The following is a 22,251-nucleotide window of genomic DNA, read 5'->3' as shown; positions in this document are numbered from 1 at the left end:
AAACTAAACCTAGTTCCTAACCATAAAACTAACCCTAGCTCCTAACCCTAAAACTAATCCTAGCTCCTAACCCTAAAACTAACCCTAGCTCCTAACCCTAGCTCCTAACCCTAAAACTAATCCTAGCTCCTAACCATAAAACTAACCCTAGCTCCTAACCCTAAAACTAACCCTAGCTCCTAACCCTAAAACTAACCCTAGCTCCTAACCCTAAAACTAACCCTAGCTCCTAACCCTAAAACTAATCCTAGTTCCTAACCCTAATCTTTAATGTAATTCTAATTCTAACTCTAATTCTCACAGCACCAAACCCCCATAGAAATGGGGGGATTAACACTAAACCCCAAGAAAAAAGTTGGTCAAATTTTACGTACCCCCCCCCCCCCACACACACACACACCCACCCACACACACACACACACACACACACACACACACACACACACACACACACACACACACACACACACACACACACACACACACACACACACACACACACACAGAGGGGATTGCTATAAATGCCTCCATCTGGTGGAACAAATTAAGCATCGCTTCTCAAATACATGTTTTCAGGTTGTCTGAATGTGTGATATTGGCTTGAAAAACCATGTGTCAACAGGTCATCAATAGAACAAGTTGGGTAATGCAATTTAAACAGTGGTGAATAAAATACCCAATTGTCATACTTGAGTAAAAGTAAAGATACTCTAAGATGACTCAAGTAAAAGTGAAAGTCACCCAGTAAAATACTACTTGAGTAAAAGTCTAAAAGTATTGGGTTTTAATTATGCTTAAGTATCAAAAGTAATTGTAATTGCTAAAATATACTTAAGTACTTTACACCATTGAATTTAAATATGGAGTAGGCATCAACCCCACACAAATGAAATCACGACTGTGATTTACAGTTGGCTGATTAATTAATAGTTCTAGTTATTTTTAATCCACAAGCGTATTATAGCAAGGCCACCATTTAGGTAGGCAGTAGGCCATTCAAACCACTACTAAGCTATGCAAACAGCCATCGATATTTCTTTATTCGACTATTTTGGACTAGGTAAAAAAAGCGTATCCCAAAATCGGTAATTGATTAGAGGCAGCACAACCAAGATGGCGGACCGAACGCCAGGTGGTTCGCAGAAATCTAGCGCAAAGGTGAATTTATTAATCGACATTTACTTGATGCATTGGCAATTAAACTCTATACGAACTGTTTATTGTAGTTTGTGTGGTTATAAACGTTGTGCAGCTGTTGCCATACGTGTTCCTAATTATAAGGAACGTTTGTTTACGGAAAGACCACTTAGCTAATTAACGCTAGCTAGCTAGCTACTGTAAGGGCCTGATACACCGGTATTTTTCCTGTTTTCAAACATTGGACTGATTTCGCCATGTGTTTACCTAGTTAGCTGATTACTATTGTAGCATTTGGCTCCATTTAGCTAGGTGCTGTGAGTTGGTGCCTGTTTTTGGTTGTTGCACCAGCGTGGTGAATAAATAAATACTGGCTAGCTAACAATAGCCTCCACTAGTCCTTTGCCGTTGGGAAACTGTAGCTGGTGGACAAAAACCATCGGACCCGCCGTAGGCCTCCTGACAGGCTGTGATAACTACCTTAGTTAGCTAAGCTACTGACAAACTCTCAACATTTCGATAATTCCAATTCAACAACACATCACAGTATTTATAAATAGCCAGTTGGCTGTTAGCTAGGTAGCAGCTAGCTAGCAACAACCTGTCATTTCACCAGTTAGCATACTGTAAGCCGGCTGTCTCACAACTTTGTCTGTCAGGTCAGCGTGCTAACTAATGCATGGAAGAATATCATGTAACCTCAAGGAAAATGCACCAATGAGTTATCTTAACTGTTATTGTAATGAGACATGTGAGTGTATTCAACTCTTTAGCTATCGAAGTTGTCTTATACATTTGTAGGCGCTACTAGAGAGCAAGTTGAAGTCCTTCAGCATTGGCAAAACGGTCGTGCCCAAGAGGACCCTAAGCAAGAAGGAACAAGAGGAAATCAAAAAGAAGGTAAATATAAGTGTTAAATGTATTTCATGTTACAAGTTGTGGCCCACACAAGGGATCAAATTGAAATCTGACGTGTTTGTTTTGGGCAACATCCTAATGCACCTTGCATTTTCTATAAACTTGAACATTCCAAAGTGGATTGATTCATGTAGCATTAGCTGTTTGTGTTTAAATTGGATTGTTGAATCAGTGTCAGGTTCATTAGAGCAAACTTTAGCGAACGTTTTTGCAACAGAAAGTAAAATAAGTATTTATTATTGGACAAGTGCTCTGGTATTGTGAGATGGCCTGTGAGAGATGTTGATGGTCTGGTCCTTGGCAGGAGGATGAGCGGGCAGCTGCAGAGATCTATGAAGAGTTCCTGGCTGCGTTCGAGGGAGGAGAGGGCAAGGTCAAGGCCTTTGTCCGGGGGGGCATTGCTAATGCAACTAAAGGTAAGAAGAACCAACTCAAACCGCACAAAACTATCAGGGATATTTTTAGCTAAATGTTAAATGTGTAGATACAGTTGAAGTCGGAAGTTTACATACACCTTAGCCAAATACATTTAAACTCAGTTTTTCACAATTCCTGACATTTAATCCTAGTAACAATTCCCTGTCTTAGGTCAGTTAGGATCACCACTTCATTTTAAGAATGTGAAATGTCAGAATAATAGTAGAGAGAATGATTTATTTCAGCTTTTATTTCTTTCATCACATTCCCAGAGGGTCAGAAGTTTACATACACTCAATTAGTATTTGGTGGCATTGCCTTTAAATTGTTTAACTTGGGTCAAATGTTATGGGTAGCCTTCCACAAGCTTCCCACAATAAGTTGGGTGAATTTTGGCCCATTCCTCATGACAGAGCTGGTGTAACTGAGTCAGGTTTGTAGACCTCCTTGCTCGCACACACTTTTTCAGTTCTGCCCACAAATGTTCTATGGGATTGAGGTCAGGGCTTTGTGATGGCCACTCCAATACCTTGACTTTGTTGTCCTTAAGCCATTTTGCCACAACTTTGGAAGTATGCTTGGGGTCATTGTCCATTTGGAAGACCCATTTGCGACCAAGCTTTAACTTCCTGACTGATGTCTTGAGATGTTGCTTCAATATATCCACATCATTTTCCTTCCTCATGATGCCATTTAATTTGTGAAGTGCACCAGTCCCTCCTGCAGCAAAGCACCCCCACAACATGATGCTGCCACCCCCGTGCTTCACGGTTGGGATGGTGTTCTTCAGCTTGCAAGCCTCCCCCTTTTTCCTCCAAACATAACGATGGCCATTATGGCCAAACAGTTCCATTTTTGTTTCATCAGACCAGAGGACATTTCTCCAAAAAAGTACGATCTTTGTCCCCATGTGCAGTTGCAAACTGTAGTCTGGCTTTTTTATGGCGGTTTTGGAGCAGTGGCTTCTTCCTTGCTGAGCGGCCTTTCAGGTTATGTTGATATAGGACTTGTTTTACTGTGGATATAGATACCTTTGTACCTGTTTCCTCCAGCATCTTCACAAGGTCCTTTGCTGTTCAGGGATTGATTTGCACTTTTCGCGACAAAGTACGTTCATCTCTAGGAGACAGAACGCGTCTCCTTCCTGAGCGGTATGACAGCTGCGTGGTCCCATGGTGTTTACACTTGCGTACTATTGTTTGTACAGATGAATGTGGTACCTTAATGCGTTTGGTAATTGCTCCCAAGGATGAACCAGACTTGTGGAGGACTACAATTTTTTTCTGAGGTCTTGGCTGATTTATTTTTATTTTCCCATGATGTCAAGCAAAGAGGCACTGAGTTTGAAGGTAGGCCTTGAAATACATCCCCAGGTACACCTCCAATTGACTCAAATGATGTCAATTAGCCTATCAGAAGCTTCTAAAGCCATGACATCCATTTTCTGGAATTTTCTAAGCTGTTTAAAGGCACAGTCAACCTAATGTATGTAAACTTCTGATCCATTGGAATTGTGATATAGTGAATTATAAGTGAAATAATCTGTCTGTAAACAATTGTTGGATAAATGACTTGTGTCATGCAAAGTTGTCCTAACCAACTTGTCAAAACTATAGTTTGTTAACAAGAAATTTGTGGAGTGGTTGACAAACGTGTTTTAATGACTCCAACCAAAGTGTATGTAAACTTCCAACTTCAACTGTATGTTGGGGAGTCAAATGACCATTTTCCATTGTCTCTGTGTATTGGATAAATACAGTTGTGAACTATTGTATTGTACATTCTAGTAAAAAACTAGACTATCTCGTGTTGACATACTGTATGCTTTTTCCTACAGAGGAGGCTGCTTCCGATGACAAGAAGGGCAAGCTGTATAAACCCAAGTCTCGCTTCGAAACAGCAGCACCACCGAAAAGCAGCTTCCTGCCTTTGGAAACCCCTCCACAGTTTTTAACATTAGATAAAAAACATGTATGTATCATTGCAACAATCATTTATTTGACTGTTGTTAGACTAACCAAGTAGGTAGTCCTTTTACTGGCTTCTTCAAAAAAACGAAGAAAAAAAACTTTCTCTACTTATTTTTCAGACACTGAAGAAAACAACTGAAAAGGGAAAGAAGAAAAGCAACTTAGAGCTCTTTAAGGAAGAACTGAAACAGTAAGCAATTTCACATCCCTCATCTTTTGTTCCACGTTGTCACGAACCGGCTCGAAGTTCGTAACGAAAAGGGAGACAACGTGGAGATAGTTAATAATAATATTTTGTTATTCCTTAAAGTCAACTAAATACAATTAACAATGGTGTCAGTAATCAGTAGTGTAAGTGTGATAATGAGGAGTGTTGAAAGGTGCCAACGCAAACAAACAAAAGAGCCACAACCAAAATCTATCAGTGTGTGTGCATGGAGAGAGTCCTCAATGAATGGGGAAGAGGTTTATTTATCCTGGGACACACCCGAGCCCAGGTGTGTCCCATGTCCCTGACGACACTCCCGGCTCCGCCCACCGACATCCTATTAAGGAAAACAAGAGCAAAGAGAAAGAATTCGGCAGACAGACTGGGAGGGTCGTCACAATGTACTTGTTTATTGCATAACATCATATTCTCTGTCTGGATCTCCCAGAATACAGGAAGAGAGGGATGAAAGACACAAGATAAAAGGCAGAGTCAGTCGATTCGAACCTCTCTCTGGGATGGAGGGAAAACGCTCCTCAAGTAAGTGTCTGCTTTGTAACTACTGACAGGGTAAGGTTAGGCTGGAGTCCAAACTCATTTGCTCTGTTTCAATGGTCAAACAGAGCATATCAGTTAAGATTTCAGGCTAGGAAACCGCTAGACTATCTAAAATACATAAAGACCCTTTGGCTGACTGGCCCCCGCCTCTCAGACCCTTTGGCTGACTGGCCCCCCGCCTCTAAGACCCTTTGGCTAACTGCCTAGAACCCCCCCCCCCCCCCCCCCCCCCACGCTGACTGTCTCGAACCCCCCCCACGCTGACCCCATACCGCCAACCTTACCCCACCCTCTCCCACCTCATACTGACTGCCCCCCCCTCATACTGACTGACCCCCCCCTCCTCAATACTGACTGACCCCCCCCCCCTCCTCAATACTGACTGACCCCCCCTCCTACTGACTGCCTCTAACCCCCCCATACTGACTGCCTCGAAAATTCACCCACCCTCTCCCTCCTCATACTGACTGTCCCCCCCTCCTCATACTGACTGTCCCCCCCCTCCTCATACTGACTGTCCCCCCCCTCCTCATACTGACTGTCCCCCCCCTCCTCATACTGACTGTCCCCCCCCCTCCTCATACTGACTGACCCCCCCTCCTCAATACTGACTGCCTCTAACCCCCCATACTGACTGCCTCGAACCTTCACCCACCCTCTCCCTCCTCATACTGACTGTCCCCCTCCTCCTCATGCTGACTGCCCCCCCTTTATTCTGACTTCCTCCAACATTCACCAACCCTCCCCACGTACCGATTGCCCCCCCGTGCCGACTGCCTCCGAACCCCCCTCGCGCCGACTGCCTCCGAACCCCCCCCTCGTTCCGACTATCGCCCCCCCTCGTACCGACTGCCTCCGCCCCCCCTCGTGCCGACTGCCTCCGCCCCCCCCCTCGTGCCGACTGCCTCCGCCCCCCCCTCGTGCCGACTGCCTCCGCCCCCCCCTCGTGCCGACTTCCTCCGCCCCCCCCCTCGTGCCGACTTCCTCCGCCCCCCCCTCGTGCCGACTTCCTCCGCCCCCCCCCTCGTGCCGACTGCCTCCGCCCCCCCCTCGTGCCGACTGCCTCCGCCCCCCCCCTCGTGCCGACTTCCTCCGCCCCCCCCCTCGCGCCGACTGCCTCCGCCCCCCCCTCGTGCCGACTGCCTCCGCCCCCCCCTCGTGCCGACTGCCTCCGCCCCCCCCTCGTGCCGACTGCCTCCGCCCCCCCCCCTCGTGCCGACTGCCTCCGCCCCCCCCCTCGTGCCGACTGCCTCCGCCCCCCCCTCGTGCCGACTGCCTCCGCCCCCCCCTCGTGCCGACTGCCTCCGCCCCCCCCCTCGTGCCGACTGCCTCCGCCCCCCCCTCGTGCCGACTGCCTCCGCCCCCCCCTCGTGCCGACCGCCTCCGCCCCCCCCCCCTCGTGCCGACCGCCTCCGCCCCCCCCCTCGTGCCGACCGCCTCCCGCCCCCCCCTCGTGCCGACCGCCTCCGCCCCCCCCCCTCGTGCCGACCGCCTCCGCCCCCCCCCCCTCGTGCCGACCGCCTCCGCCCCCCCCCCCCTCGTGCCGACCGCCTCCGCCCCCCCTCGTGCCGACCGCCTCCGCCCCCCCTCGTGCCGACCGCCTCCGCCCCCCCCCGTGCCGACCGCCTCCGCCCCCCCTCGTGCCGACCGCCTCCGCCCCCCTCCCTTGCCGACCGCCTCCGCCCCCCCCCCCCCCCCTCGTGCCGACCGCCTCCGCCCCCCCCCCCTCGTGCCGACCGCCTCCGCCCCCCCTCGTGCCGACTGCCTCCGTCCTCCACCCATCCCATTTCCACTTCGCTGGGAAACAACATTTATCCTGCTTTTCTGCTTTTTTTAGTGGATGGTTCTTCAAGAAGAAACCGTCCGTCCAGTGGTAATTTGATAACTTAATACAGTGGCTTGCTTTTAATATCTACGTCTCACTAAGTTTATATATTATAGAAAGACTTCTCTGCTCTGCTCTCTCTGCAGTTCTGGATGACTCTGCACCTGGTTCCCATGACGTCGGAGACCCCTCTACGACTAACTTATATCTCGGGAACATCAACCCACAGGTAAACCTTTTTTGTGGTCTAGAAATTGGTTATGATTATGTTGTATGAATGTATTATATTCCTAATTGCTTATATTAGTAACTGAAATGCTACTCATACATTGTATTACTGAGGATATTCCATGTAAAATGACACCAATAACAAAAAGTCCCTCCCTCTCGCTGTTCTTCTGGTTGCTGTGTAGATGAACGAGGAGATGCTGTGTCAGGAGTTTGGGCGTTACGGCCCTCTGGCCAGCGTGAAGATCATGTGGCCGCGGACGGACGAGGAGAGGGCCAGGGAGAGGAACTGTGGCTTTGTGGCCTTCATGAACCGGAGGGATGCGGAGAGAGCTCTGAAGAACCTCAACGGTATTAAAGCTTTAGTTATCATCGCACCACTGACCCACCCATCACAATGCAACTTCACTAACATTAGATCATATAACGGTTCTGCTTCCTGGGCTTTCCTTTTGCACTGTGGGACATGGGAGTTGTAGAGTACACCAGCAGGTATCACATGTACTGCCTTTAGAAAGTATTCACACCCCTTGACTTTTTCCATATTTTGTTGTTTTACAGTCTGAATATAAAAGGGTCTAAATTAAGGTTTTGTGTCACTACACTGGCCTACACACAATACCCCATAATGTCAATGTGGCATTATGTTTTTATACAAGTTATTTAAAAATGAATAGATGAAATATTTTGAGTCAATAAGTATTCAATCCCTTTGTTAAGGCAAACCTAAATACGTTCGAGAGTAAAAATACACTTTACAAATCACATATTAAGTTGCATTGACTACCCCATCTCTGTACCCCAAACATACAATTGTCTGTAAGGTCCTTCAATCGAGTAATGAATTTCAATCACGCTTCAACCACAAAGACTAGAGACGTTTTCCAATGCCTTGTAAAGAAGGGCACTGATTGGTAGACATGTAAAAATTATATATGACACTGAATATCCCTTTGAGCATGGTGAAGTTATTAATTAGGGTTTGGATGGTGTATCAATACACCCCAAAAAACAGGTGTCCTTCCTAACTCAGTTGCCGGAGAGGAAGGAAACGGCTCAGGGATTTCACCATGAGGCCAATGGTGACTTTAAAACAGGTAGAGTTTAATGGTTATGATATGAGAACTGATCATGTTATGATATGAGAACTGATCATGTTATGATATGAGAACTGATCATGTTATGATATGAGAACTGATCATGTTATGATATGAGAACTGATCATGTTATGATATGAGAACTGATCGTGTTAATGGTTATGATATGAGAACTGATCGTGTTAATGGTTATGATATGAGAACTGATCGTGTTATGATATGAGAACTGATCATGTTGTGATATGAGAACTGATCATGTTGTGATATGAGAACTGATCATGTTGTGATATGAGAACTGATCGTGTTGTGATATGAGAACCGATTGTGTTAATGGTTATGATATGAGAGCTGATAATGGATGAAAAACATTGTCAGGGCTCAACATTAACGCTTGCCCGGGGGCAAGTAAAAACATTTGTTGGACAAGCAGATTATAGATTTAAATTTGTCCGGTTGGACAAGTAATAAAAATCATGCAAAAATCACAATATCAAATAATTAGGCTACTCCGATCATAATTGGATCAAAGTGTCCTCCTGATGCAACGTTTTGCTCACTGTCCTCCCAATCGCTGCGGAGTGCATCACAGTAGAACGATTGTAGGCCTGCATTGACAGGCACAAGCTGTCTTTTCAATCATGCAGTCGCAAGTTGCGTTTTTGAGATCAAAGCGCATTTGTTGATAATATTTGCCCAGTCATAGCAGGTTTTTGGTCAGCAATGAAAAATCCTTGAAAAGTCATGGTGTGTGCATGACCTGCGTTTGGGCCCGTAGCTAGAATAGAGAGAGGCATTGCACAGCAGATCATATTTTTCTTTAAAATGATGATACACAACAGACCAAACTACACACTATATTTAGAATTGTCTATCTGGCTAGTTAACTATTTAGCTATTAGCATGCATTAATGTCCTAAAATAACAGATGGCCAACATGCAGTTGATGAAACCAATGCTTCATACTCCGGTATGTAGAACCTTCTCTCAAGCGATCATAATTGGCTTGGATTCTCCTCTATTCAATATTGGCCATATAATTCTGACAAAGTAAAAAAAAAAAAAAAAAAAAAATACATTCTTTAGAATAGCCTGATTGACAATGAACTCTTATGCTGTCATGATCTCCCCTGAACACTGAATATTTGAACCTTACAAATAGATAAACGTCTTCGTTAAACACTTCACCCACCTTAGCCTGCTTCATTGAATGAGAGAATGATTTTTATAAAGACAATGTATTTGGTGGTAATTGCAATGTTGCAGGGTGACCAACCCTCCTCCTGAAGAGTCCAGGAGAGCTACTGGGCGTGCAGGGTTTTACTCCAGCCCTGCTCAAACACACCACATTGTAAAAAAAAAAAATTATATTAATCAGCTGCTCAACAGGACCTTGATAAGCTGACTCTGTGTTTGAGCAGGGTTGGATCAAAAGCCTGCACACCCAGTAGCTCTCCAGATATAGGTTTGATGGATCAGATGTATCAGTGCTCATCAGTGCAGTGTTTTACTTTGGGGGGGGGGGGTTAAGTGCCTTGCTCAAGGCCAGAACGGTAGGACATATGATGCATGGGATCTGCAGCCTTCTATTGTCAATACCAGGGATAATAAGGGTTATTTTGTGAAGTGGTTCCTTGCATTAAACGTGATGGGACTATAAGGCTACTTAATGCCAATGGCCATGACACATTGGCATTCCTAGCATATTGGAAACAGCAGCTGATTCAGTAGAATTGCTCGTAAGATCAGATGTGATGGAAGGTAAATAGGCTACTAGTGTTATTACTTTTAAGAGAATATTTTCCGCTGCTTCCAGGGAAGATGATGATGAACTTTGAGATGAAGCTGGGCTGGGGTAAAGGTGTACCCATCCCACCTCACCCAATCTACATCCCCCCGTCCATGGTGGAGAACACCCTCCCTCCGCCCCCCTCCGGCCTGCCCTTCAACGCACAGACCCGCGAGAGGCTGAAGAACCCCAACGCCGCCTTGCTCCCTCCGCCCAAGAACAAGGAGGAATTCGACAAGGTAATTCACCATGTCTGGGATGTTGCTGTATTAGGCCTGTTGTACCAGTGGTTTTGAACTATTTTGGTAGACATAGGCCTACTTAGACCATTGGGCAGCCAGTGATGTTTTGGGGCATATCGTCTACTAGTTATAGGTTTGTTCCATTTAAAGATTTCTACTTTTATTGAGGTGAGATTTTGAATTTCTGTTTTCCTAGCTGGGCTAGAAGGAAAGTCATTTAAGATGACAGTACAGGAACAATGGCTGTGTAGAGAGGTGTGTGTGTGTGTTTAGTCTAAATAAAAAAGCTGTGGTAAGTTGTGTGGGAATTTAAGAACTGTATACATTTGACCTTTAGTAAAATTGACAGCAGTAAAGGAAAGTTGTTTTTCATATGATGCAGTTTATAATGCATTTTATATTTATATTTTTCACCTGTTGCCTTTTAATAATACTCACATATTCTATGTTTATTATCTGATGTGACTTCATATACAGACTCTGTCCCAAGCCATAGTCAAAGTGGTTATCCCAACAGAAAGGTACATGTTTTTATTTTTTAAATTGGTGTAAAACGTATAAAAACAACCCATAATGAATAAACCCACATTTTAAAGTTTGATCTCTGCATGCTACGGGGGTCGTTCAGTATGGGTGAGCAATGGTTGAGGCAAGCACAAGTAGGCTTATGACCCCATCAGGTTTAATGCTAGCAGACGTAGCCTTATAATCCCATCAGGTTTAATGCTAGCAGACGTAGTCTGATAGTCCCATCAGGTTTAATGCTAGCAGACGTAGTCTGATAGTCCCATCAGGTTTAATGCTAGCAGACGTAGTCTGATAGTCCCATCAGGTTTAATGCTAGCAGACGTAGTCTGATAGTCCCATCAGGTTTAATGCTAGCAGACGTAGTCTGATAGTCCCATCAGGTTTAATGCTAGCAGACGTAGCCTGATAGTCCCATCAGGTTTAATGCTAGCAGACGTAGCCTGATAGTCCCATCAGGTTTAATGCTAGCAGACGTAGCCTGATAGTCCCATCAGGTTTAATGCTAGCAGACGTAGCCTGATAGTCCCATCAGGTTTAATGCTAGCAGACGTAGCCTGATAGTCCCATCAGGTTTAATGCTAGCAGACGTAGCCTGATAGTCCCATCAGGTTTAATGCTAGCAGACGTAGCCTGATAGTCCCATCAGGTTTAATGCTAGCAGACGTAGCCTGATAGTCCCATCAGGTTTAATGCTAGCAGACGTAGCCTGATAGTCCCATCAGGTTTAATGCTAGCAGACGTAGCCTGATAGTCCCATCAGGTTTAATGCTAGCAGACGTAGCCTGATCGTCCCATCAGGTTTAATGCTAGCAGACGTAGCCTGATAGTCCCATCAGGTTTAATGCTAGCAGACGTAGCCTGATAGTCCCATCAGGTTTAATGCTAGCAGACGTAGCCTGATAGTCCCATCAGGTTTAATGCTAGCAGACTGCAAGATGCTCATTCCTACAGCACACCATTGGCTTCCTGCCACCACAGTGTCCATATGCTCTTCTCTTAACACATTTATCCAACTCTCCCTGCAAACGTCAATACAGTCCGTGAACCACCATGCCATTACTTGTTTGATGGTATAGAGGACATCAAAAGCATTTTCACTACACCATATCACCACTCGCATGCATAGGCTAATAATATCCGTGTTATGACGCTAGCTACATATTACACTCTCACATGACGTACATACCATACCATTCTGGTAGTTGTGTTCTTTAGAGTGACCGGTCCTGCCCTCTGACTATTGCTCACTCCCACCGACACGCCCCCTTGGCCTCTGTCATCCAATCACGGGCTCAGCAACACCTGACCCCAGCTCAGACATCCAATCCAAACCTCCCATTAGTCTCAGTGACCTTTGACATTGGCCTTGGTGAGCAGAACAAGTTGAACTGTCTGCGGCAGCGAGGGACCTGAAAGCATCATGGGATGGATTGGGAAAGTATACAGAATTTTACCCACCATGCATTGGTAGGATCAGCTCCAATACTATCTCGTCAATGTGATTTGTGTTGTCTACAAATAAATGAAAGACATCCTGTGTTGTTTTTTGTTGGCCACTAATTTGTCCAACATGCAGCAATATTAGATCACTCTGAGGCCTAATTCTCACCCATTTACACCTTGGTATTTATTCATACATCATTAACTAGTGATTCATATGACCAATAGAGGGTCTTTTTGTTACGTAGCCTATTTAGGCCAACAATCCTGTACTGCTTTGGTTCTTCCAGTCAGCCAGCCAGCCAGTCAGTTAGGAGTTCAGGGTGGATTTGACAGGCACTGTATTGGCTGATACGTCACTCAATAAAGAGTCACTCAAACCTCTCTATCACACTTGTATTATTATCCATCTTCACTGTCCTCCCTTCCTTCTAGTCTTTACTGTGGGGAGATGGTAGTTAGCATTGCCTGTTATCTTGATTCATAAAGACCCATGCATGCTTATATAACTAGTAAACTAGTGTTTGTTTTAGACCCTTAAAATTGATTTTATGGTATTTTTATAATATCAGAAATGCTAAGGTCAAACATTTAGGAAGATGTTTCTTCCATCATTCTTACACATTATATTAGTTAATGTAGTCAAACAATACAATGTAAGAAATAGTTCAAGTTTAATTGTCTAGTACAGCGTTTCCCAAACTCAGTCCTGCCGACCCCCAAGGTTTGCACGTTTTGGTTTTTGTCCTAGCACTACACAGCTGATTCAAGTAATGAACTCAAGCTTTAATTATTAGAATCAGCTGGAGCAAAAACCAAAACCCCCTTGGGGTCTCCAGGACCGAGTTTGGGAAACCCTGATCTAGTACATCTGGATGTGTTGTGATAGTGTGTAGCCCAGAGGCTGTTCTAGGTCTCACTAGCAGACAGACAGGCTGGGCCTCAGGAGAAGAAGGGTCGACTGCTCTGAATCCGTTTGTTTTAACTGTGTTTTTCTTCTAGGAATTTGCTCTCTCTCATCCACCGAATGATCGAGTTTGTGGTGCGTGAGGGCCCCATGTTCGAAGCCATGATCATGAATCGAGAGCTTAGCAATCCCATGTACCGGTATGTTTGTGTGTCTCCTATGATTGCCGTTTTGGTTATGTCATGTACCATAGTGTATTTTGTTAATCAATAAGTTGAGTGTTAGTCATTGTGTTGCATCTGTTGGCCAGGTTTCTGTTTGAGAACCAGAGCCCAGCACATGTCTACTACCGCTGGAAACTCTACTCCATACTACAGGTCAGTATGGACCAGCCAATCATGTTGCACCTTCTCCTGCATCACATCCTCCCCTTTTTACCTTCTTCTTTAGCACCTCTGATGTCTGTCTGTCTTATGATTGGTTAGGTCAAACATGTCTGTCTTCTTATGACTGGTTAGGTCAAACATGTCTGTTCTCTCATGATTGGTTAGGTCAAACATGTCTGTTCTCATGATTGGTTAGGTCAAACATGTCTGTTCTCTCATGACTGGTTAGGTCAAACATGTCTGTTGTCTTATGATTGGTTAGGTCAAACATGTCTGTCCTCTCATGATTGGTTAGGTCAAACATGTCTGTCCTCTCATAACTGGTTCGGTGGAAAGCATTATAGGTCAAACATGTCTGTTCTCTTAATATTGTCACATTGAAAAGGAGGAAGAAGAGGCATTGTTCAACTTGCTACTGTTTGATACCCTGAACAATGTCCTCGTTGTCTAATCTAATGTGAATGATGTCCTAACCCCCCACAGGGAGAAGCGCCAACAAAATGGCGGACGGACGAATTCCGCATGTTCAAGAACGGCTCGTTGTGGCGCCCTCCTCCCCTTAACCCCTACTTACACGGCAACTTTGAAGAGGGGGAGGAGCCAGAGGACGAAGAGGAGGAGCCTGGGAAGAAAGGATGCTTAAAAGACGTGTATGTTCCGTGTTTGTAATGTCATGAACATATTGGTATTCTCTCATGTTTACTGTCGCCCTAATCTCCTTCCCAGACACTTCACAAGAATCTGCTGAAGCAACGAGTCAACCTTGGCCTTCGTTAGCCAACACAGAAAGACCTGGAGAAACTCCCGGCACATAGGCATTGGTTTAATCAGCTTATTCTACCAACCAATCATCTCCCACAACACCTTCCCCCTTCCCTTTAGGCAAGCACACCACAAGCGTAGAGCCACGCCTTGCAGTCATGTGATTCGCAAAAATTGAATTATGACAAATGCTTTTACTCAGTAGGTCAGTCTCATAGAGTTCTATGGTCACTAAGGCCAACTTTGAATTTCTTGATGTACCAGGCTTATATGTGCTGTGCACAATAACATGTGGACGAAGTTACTCTCACCTTAACACTAAAGACACTGAGATAGACTACTGTCCTGTCCAGGGGGTGTACTGGTACATCAAGCAGCCTCACACTGCAGAAACAGGAGATAGACTAGTGTCCTGTCCAGGGGGTGTACTGGTATATCAAGCTGCCTCACACTACACAAACAGGAGATAGACTAGTGTCCTGTCCAGGGGGTGTACTGGTACATCAACCTGCCTCACACTACACAAACAGGAGATAGACTAGTGTCCTGTCCAGGGGATGTACTGGTACATCACACTGCCTCACACTGCAGAAACAGGAGATAGACTAGTGTCCTGTCTTGGGGATGTACTGGTACATCAAGCTGCCTCACGCTGCAGAAACAGGAGATAGACTAGTGTCCTGTCCAGGGGGTGTACTGGTACATCACGCTGCCTCACGCTACAGAAACAGGAGATAGACTCCTCTATGTGCCATTCGGGGTCAGACAAGGCTACTAACTTTAAACATAAAAAATGATGTTAAATTACTTATCTCTTTCTCGCTCCCCCCCTCCAGAGAGCGTGATCAGCTAGAAGAGCTGTTGAGAGGTCTGACTCCTAGGAAGGGTGACATAGCAGAGGCCATGTTGTTCTGTCTGAGTCATGCCGAGGCTGCAGAGGAGATCGTAGAGTGTGTCACAGAGTCTCTCTCCATCCTCAAGACACCACTTCCCAAGAAGGTAAACAGGATGAAAACCAAGTGTCTGTTAGGTGACATATTATGTTAGATAGGCATCTGTCTTCCTTTTTCTATTGCATGTATATACTATTGTTTTGTATGCTTACCTCAACAAAATGAATTTCCATGTAAATGGGTAAATAAAGATACTTTATCGAGTCGTAGGCACAACTTTGTTTTGCGTTCACCCATGTTTGTTGTTTTGTTTTTCTTCATTTTTGCCTTGTGGTGTTTGTTTTTTTGAAAGAGCTTTGAGTGGCTTGTGTAAAACGAATACTTTTTATCGTAGTTATTCCATTCTATCAGGGAGGACTGGCCAGTTTGTCTGAATGTTTTTTAAAATAATTCCTTCCTTATTTTTCAGATTGCGCGGTTATATCTTGTGTCTGATGTGCTGTACAACTCATCTGCTAAAGTAGCCAACGCGTCCTACTACAGAAAATAGTACGTCGAAGAGTTTGGGTTCATTGGTTGTGATGTTTGGTTGTGACTGTGGGTGTCAAGGACCTTGCTTGCTTTTGGTTTGTATAACTTTGCAGTGTATATATTGGCATTGAAGATGTTTTCCTACACAAGTTAATATGTTGAACTTGTCCCTCACACAGCTTTGAGGCCAAGCTCTGCCAGGTCTTCTCAGACCTCAATACAACATACAAGACCATACAGGGTCACCTTCAATCAGAGAACTTCAAGGTATATTCAATTGTATACATTTTCCAATCAGTTTAATCCTCACCTATCTTTCAGAACTACACAGGGCCTAGGCTAGGCTGTAGGACCTGGGTTTTAGGGGCTAGGGTTTGCTTCTGGACAGGGTTTTACCGTTTCAACTTTCTAAAGTAGTATTTTCTCTTGGCCAACAGCAACGAGTGATGTCATGTTTCCGTGCGTGGGAGGACTGGGCCGTGTACCCAGATCCCTTCCTCATCAAGCTACAGAACGTCTTCCTGGGTCTAGTCAACCTGTCAGCTGAAGAGGCTGCTTCCACTCCCATCACAGTAGAGGTCAGCTAGCCCCTCTTGTCCTCTTTCTCATGGTTATGCTAATGAATGCTTGCTAACCTTATTATTAGCTACGATTTGAAAATGTTGTCATGGTTTGACAATATTGTGTGACTTTTGGAAATCTTACGATTTGATGATGTGTGATGTCGTCCACCCAGCCCTAATAACTTCTGGAAGCTTCTTTTTGTTTTGAATGTATTCCTAAACCCCTCCACTTCTCCTCACTACAGAAACCACCGTTTGAACACCTAGCCCCTAGTCTGTTGGCCCAGCCTGAGCCAGTGGAGGACATCGACGGGGCCCCCATTGGGGAGGACATGGATGGGGCCCCACTGGAGGACGTGGATGGGGTTCCTATAGGACTGGACGGGGGTGCCGTGGTGGCCGGCGCCCCTCTAGACGGAGCTTCCCTGGGGCTGGATGATCTGGATGGAGTGCCCATCAAAGCCCCGGAGGAGGACATAGACGGACTGCCCTGTGAGTGACCATTTGACCTTTACACATCCACATACGGACACGTTGATTATTAAAGGGATACTTCATATTTACGAACGTCAACAGGACAGTTTTCTAATCAACCTCCTCCTTGTCTTTTAGTGGATCGTGCTGCGGCCAAAGCTGCATCCTTTAAAGTAGCACCTTCAAAATGGGAAGCAGTGGACGAGTCTGAGCTGGAGGCACAGGGTGAGACCACGACTACAGGCTACTTTCTACCAAGCTAGGATTCCACTTGAATAGGCTACTTTCTACCAAGCTAGGATTCCACTTGAATAGGCTACTTTCTACCAAGCTAGGATTCCACTTGAATAGGCTACTTTCTACCAAGCTAGGATTCCACTTAAATAGGCTACTTTCTACCAAGCTAGGATTCCACTTAAATAGGCTACTTTCTACCAAGCTAGGATTCCACTTGAATAGGCTACTTTCTACCAAGCTAGGATTCCACTTGAATAGGCTACTTTCTACCAAGCTAGGATTCCACTTGAATAGGCTACTTTCTACCAAGCTAGGATTCCACTTGAATAGGCTACTTTCTACCAAGCTAGGATTCCACTTGAATAGGCTACTTTCTACCAAGCTAGGATTCCACTTGAATAGGCTACTTTCTACCAAGCTAGGATTCCACTTGAGTAGGCTACTTTCTACCAAGCTAGGATTCCACTTGAAATTATCCTGAACCTGTTTTTTGTGGCAATTTCTATCAAGCTATGATTTTGTCTTAATTGTGTATCTGTCTCCTCAGCCGTGACCACCTCAAAGTGGGAGATCTTTGAGCAGCCAGAGGAGGAGAAGAAGGACGAGGACAACAGTGATGATGAGGACACCAAGAGTTCTCGTTCAGAGGAGCCTCCCAGTTACTCCAACCCCATCAGAGACGACTTGGACTCCAAGACCAAGCACTCTGAGATGAATGAGGACAGACGCACCAAGCTACGGGAGATAGAGGTAAACATTGCAGCATTTGACTGGAGCTCAGTTGTTAGAGCACTAGGATAGTGTGTTCGATTCCTGGGACCACCCATATATATAAAAAAAACAAATAAAATTGACGCTTGACTGTCTGCTAAATGGCATATAATATTATTATTATCAGATAGCAGGAAATAAACAGACAAACAAGGACAACTCACATGAGGCTCGGAGTTGTTAATTTAATAGTAAAATAATAATAATAAGGATACCAAGACGTTAAGCATACCAAGACTTACACCATGTAAGTTGACCCTGTCGTATTTTTCTAAATGTTAAAATAATGTTTTCTTCAGGTCAAAGTGATGAAGTTCCAGGACGAGCTGGAGTCTGGGAAAAGGCCCAAGAAGTCTGGCCAGAGTCTCCAAGAACAGGTGGAACACTACAGAGACAAACTGTTACACAAGGTATTACTAATGAACCAAATCGTCTTGGTTCCTGAAGGAACATGCAGTACATTCTGGAAAGTATTCAGACCCCTTGACTTTTTCCACATTATGTTACGTTACAGCCTTATTCTAAAATTGATTACATTGGCTTTTTCCTCATAAATCTTCACACAATACCCCATAACAACTAAGCAAAAACAGGTTTGTATTTTTTTTCCTACATTTTATAAAAAATAAAAAAACCACATTACATAAGTATTCAGACCCTTTACTCAGTACTTTGTTGAAGCACCTTTGGCAGCGTTTACAGCCTCGAGTCTTCTTGGGTATGATGCTACAAGCTTGGCACACCTGTATTTGGGGAGTTTCTCCCATTCTTCTCTGCAGATCCTCTCAAGCTCTGTCAGGTTGGATTGGGAGCGTTGCTGCACAGCTATTTCCAGGTCTCTCCAGAGATGTTCGATTGGGTTCAAGTCTTGGCTCTGGCTGGGTCCACTCGGTGACATTCAGAGACTTGTCCTGAAGCCACTCCTGCGTTGTCTTGGCTGTGTGCTTAGTCGTTTCCTGTTGGAAAGTGAACCTTTGCCCCAGTCTGAGGTCCTAAGCACTCTGGAGCAGGTTTTCATCAAGGATCTCTGTGTCCACTCATCTTTCCCTCCATCCTGACTAGCCTCCTAGTCCCTGCCGCTGAAAAACATCCCCACAGCATAATGCTGCCACCACCATGCTTCATCGTAGGGATGGTGCCAGGTTTCCTCCAGATGTGACGCTTGGCATTCAGGCCAAGAGATCAATCTTGGTTTCATCAGACCAGAAAAGCTTGTTTCTCATGGTCTGAGAGTCTTAAGGTGCCTTTTGGCAAACTCCAAGTGGGCTGTCATGTGCCTTTTACTGAGGAGTGGCTTCCGTCTGGCCACTCTACCATAAAGGCCTGATTGGTGAAGTGCTGCAGAGATGGTTGTCCTTCTGGAAGGTTCTCACATCTCCACAGAAGAACTCTGGAGCTCTGTCAGAGTGACCATCGGGTTCTCGGTGACCTCCCTGACAAAGGCCCTTCTCCCCCGATTGCTCAGTTTGGTTGGGCGGCCAGCACTAGGAAGAGTCTTGGTGGTTCCAAACTTCTTCCATTTAAGAATGATGGAGGCCCTGTTTTCTTGGTGACCTTCAATGCTGCAGAAATGTTTTGGTACTCTTCCCCAGATCTGTGCCTCGACACAATCCTGTCTCGGAGCGCTACGGACAATTCCTTCAACCTCATGGATGGTTTTTGCTCTGACATGCACTGTCAACTATAGGACCTTATATAGACAGGTGTGTGCCTTTCCAAATCATGTCCAATCAATTGAATTTACCACAGGTGGTCTCCAATCAAGTTGTAGAAACATCTCAAGGATGATCAATGGAAACAGAATGCACCTAAGCTCAATTTCTAGTCCCATACAAAGGGTCTGAATACTTATGTAAATAAGGTATTTCTGTTTTTTCTTTTTTTTATTTGCACAAATTTCTAAAAACCTGTTTGCACTTTGTCATTATGAGATATTGTGTGTAGATTGTTGAGGATTTTTTATTTATTTAATCCATTTTAGAATAAGACTGTAACGTAACAAAATTTGGAAAAAGGGAAGGGATCTGAATACTTCACAAATGCACTGTAGGAGCTGAACTATTGTTTGCCAATGTTATGGGACCCTTTATTACATGAATTACGGTCATTGCTATTTACCTCAATATTACCTGAAGTTTAAATCTGAAGCACATATCCAAGAGGATACTTCAGATATTGACGTATTTAACAGCCCAGGACTCCCTGGAGAACCAATCATAGCTGAATAAAGGAAATGATGGATAATGTTGCTTTCCATTCAGTAATATAACTTAACGCCTTTTTTTCAGGAAAAAGAAAAGGAGAAACTGGAACGAGAGAAAGAGAGGGAGAAAGAGAGGGAGAAAAAGGATAAGGAGAAAAGCGAAGCTCGTTTAAAAGAAGCGAAGAAGGAGAAGGAGGAGTCTACTCCGACCAGGAGAGACAGGTTAGTCCCTCATAGTTTTCCTGATGCATTCATTAGACTTAATGACATTAGTGGCTCTATCAATCAATCAAGATTTATTTATAGACCACATTTCTTCCAACAAATGCCTTAAATAAAATAATACAAGGTGAGAAAGATGAAACAAAACGTTTCTATGCAAATCTAAAATGAAGATTGACATAAATAATAGTTGGACAGCAAGAGAAAACTTAGTGATAGAACTATGTGATGGGTTCCTATCAGATCCTAGGAAAGCACTTCCTATTAGGGTTAAATACCATTCATATGCACCCTTGAAAAGAGGGGCAGTTCAGGCCTTCCTTGAGAGATATTCATATCTCACTAGGATTCAAATTAAAAACCGATAGCCAGTCGTTCGTTGTATGACTAAAAAAACAATTATTCTGCTAATTTCATCATCTCTGCCAGGCGTGGTCTGTCTCCTGTGTTTGCTAAGAAACGGCGTCACAGCGGCTCGCCCGGCAGCCCCCCGAGGAGCAGCAGCAGACGGGCTCGCTCCCCGTCTCCCCGCTCGGAGAGGTCAGAACGTTCCGAACGCTCGGACCGCTCCTACTCCAAGGACGTAGTGTCGTCACGATCCCGCTCCTCCCACAAAGACTCCCCTCGCGTCACCAGCAGCAAGAAGTTGTCCAAAAGGTCAGGAAACGTTTAGATGTCTTTAAAACATTCTTCTAGAACTATGTTGTTATACTTTTCCTTTTACCTTTTTGAGAGGAAGAACAACTGTTTGTCCATAAAATATCTGATCCTTCTATCTTTGTGGTGGGATAACTTTCAGAAACGTCCTTAAAGGCCATTACAGCTTGGGTCTCCAGTTCTCCTTAACTCTCCTGTGTGTGCGCTTTCTCCCCAGGTCTCCCTCTTTACCCCGCACGCCCAAACGTTCCAGGAGATCACGCTCCAGAACACCCAAGAAATCCGCTAAGAAGTCACGGTCAAAATCACGGTCTCCGCATCGGTCCCACAAGAAATCAAAGAAGAGCAAACACTGACAAATCATATCCCTGTTCACTCTCCTCTATACAACCTCCACTCCCCCCCCCCCCCCAACCTCCACTATACACACCCCCTCTCCAGTGATGGATAAATAATATAATAAACTGGAGTGGCTGCTCCATTCCCTGCCTGAATGTTCCTGTGAAGAAGAGGATGATGAAGAGGAAGGAGTAATGGGTATGCCATGTTGGGTCTTGATGGATCCAGCCTGGTTGCCAGGTGAGGTGTCTCTGGATCTAGCCGTGTTGCCATGTTGGGACTCAATGCATCCAGCAGGGTTGCCATGTTGGGACTAAATGGATCCAGCAGGGTTGCCATGTTGGGACTAAACACATTTTGCCAGAATGGATCTAACCCGAATAATAAGAAATTATGATCTGCATATGTGTCCTGCCCACTCTTCCACCGCCCAATAGGGCTAGTCCTTGTAGTAGACCACACCCCCAGTGTGATGATGTAGTCTTTTTTTCCCCATGATATCCTTTTCTTTTTTTCACAAATTAATAAAAAGGATTCATAATAAAAAATAAATTTGTCCTTTAACTTTTTGGAACGCAAATCGTTTCAGACAAGTCCTAGAAGTCTTCTCCCCCCCTGCTGGTTCAGTCCGTTTCCTCTATTTTGACACAAACCAAATATGCAGTATTTCTCTACAGACAACACCAGAATGAATTTGAGGTCAGTTAGAAGATAGAACTGTTAGAAGTTCAACAGGTAATAGATCAGTCAGTCTTTTCTGACAGACAGGAATCCTAATGTACCTGTTCAGCGCTGGTATTAAACATATGGCTGTTCTGTGCCTGAGGACACCCCAAACAGACAAAGATTCTTGCTCAGTCTGTAATGGCAGAGGTGGAAACAGGAGGAATTTTGGAACTGTACTTGACAACACTGAAAATATACAAGCCCAACTGCTTCCTTTTGTAGAAAT

The 22,251-nt window shown here is 44.8% G+C and overlaps 1 protein-coding gene and 1 long non-coding RNA gene across 4 annotated transcripts; both read left to right on the top strand.

Annotated features, from left to right (window-relative positions):
• The first annotated feature begins 1,055 nt into the window (after nucleotides 1–1,055).
• Nucleotides 1,056–21,851, top strand: LOC115195365 (U2 snRNP-associated SURP motif-containing protein). 3 transcript variants are annotated; one of them, XM_029755159.1, is made up of 25 exons: nucleotides 1,056–1,158; nucleotides 1,939–2,037; nucleotides 2,360–2,471; nucleotides 4,310–4,443; nucleotides 4,562–4,632; nucleotides 5,099–5,190; nucleotides 7,046–7,081; nucleotides 7,180–7,262; nucleotides 7,447–7,612; nucleotides 10,172–10,383; nucleotides 10,864–10,907; nucleotides 13,357–13,461; nucleotides 13,572–13,638; nucleotides 14,131–14,297; nucleotides 15,246–15,408; nucleotides 15,772–15,851; nucleotides 16,013–16,100; nucleotides 16,271–16,411; nucleotides 16,642–16,888; nucleotides 17,009–17,095; nucleotides 17,655–17,857; nucleotides 18,178–18,288; nucleotides 20,167–20,303; nucleotides 20,733–20,960; nucleotides 21,178–21,851. In XM_029755159.1, exons 1-25 carry the CDS (start codon nucleotides 1,114–1,116, stop codon nucleotides 21,314–21,316), a joined length of 3,057 nt encoding a protein of 1,018 aa, XP_029611019.1. In that variant the 5' UTR covers nucleotides 1,056–1,113; the 3' UTR covers nucleotides 21,317–21,851. The 3 variants fall into 3 exon arrangements, with proteins under 3 accessions (XP_029611019.1, XP_029611020.1, XP_029611021.1); XM_029755160.1 differs by lacking the exon at nucleotides 7,046–7,081; XM_029755161.1 differs by lacking the exons at nucleotides 1,056–1,158; nucleotides 1,939–2,037; nucleotides 2,360–2,471; ... (5 more) ...; nucleotides 7,447–7,612; nucleotides 10,864–10,907 and having other exon boundaries at nucleotides 10,366–10,383.
• Nucleotides 13,680–14,026, top strand: LOC115195366 (uncharacterized). The gene is made up of 2 exons (XR_003878680.1): nucleotides 13,680–13,942; nucleotides 13,992–14,026. It is a non-coding gene; the product is annotated as an uncharacterized LOC115195366 (long non-coding RNA).
• Nucleotides 21,852–22,251: the final 400 nt, after the last annotated feature.

Source organism: Salmo trutta, chromosome 6 (assembly GCF_901001165.1).
Source record: "Salmo trutta chromosome 6, fSalTru1.1, whole genome shotgun sequence".
Classification (NCBI taxonomy): Eukaryota; Metazoa; Chordata; class Actinopteri; order Salmoniformes; family Salmonidae; genus Salmo; species Salmo trutta.
Note: the sequence above shows the minus strand (reverse complement) of the source record. Positions and strands in the feature narration are given on the sequence as shown.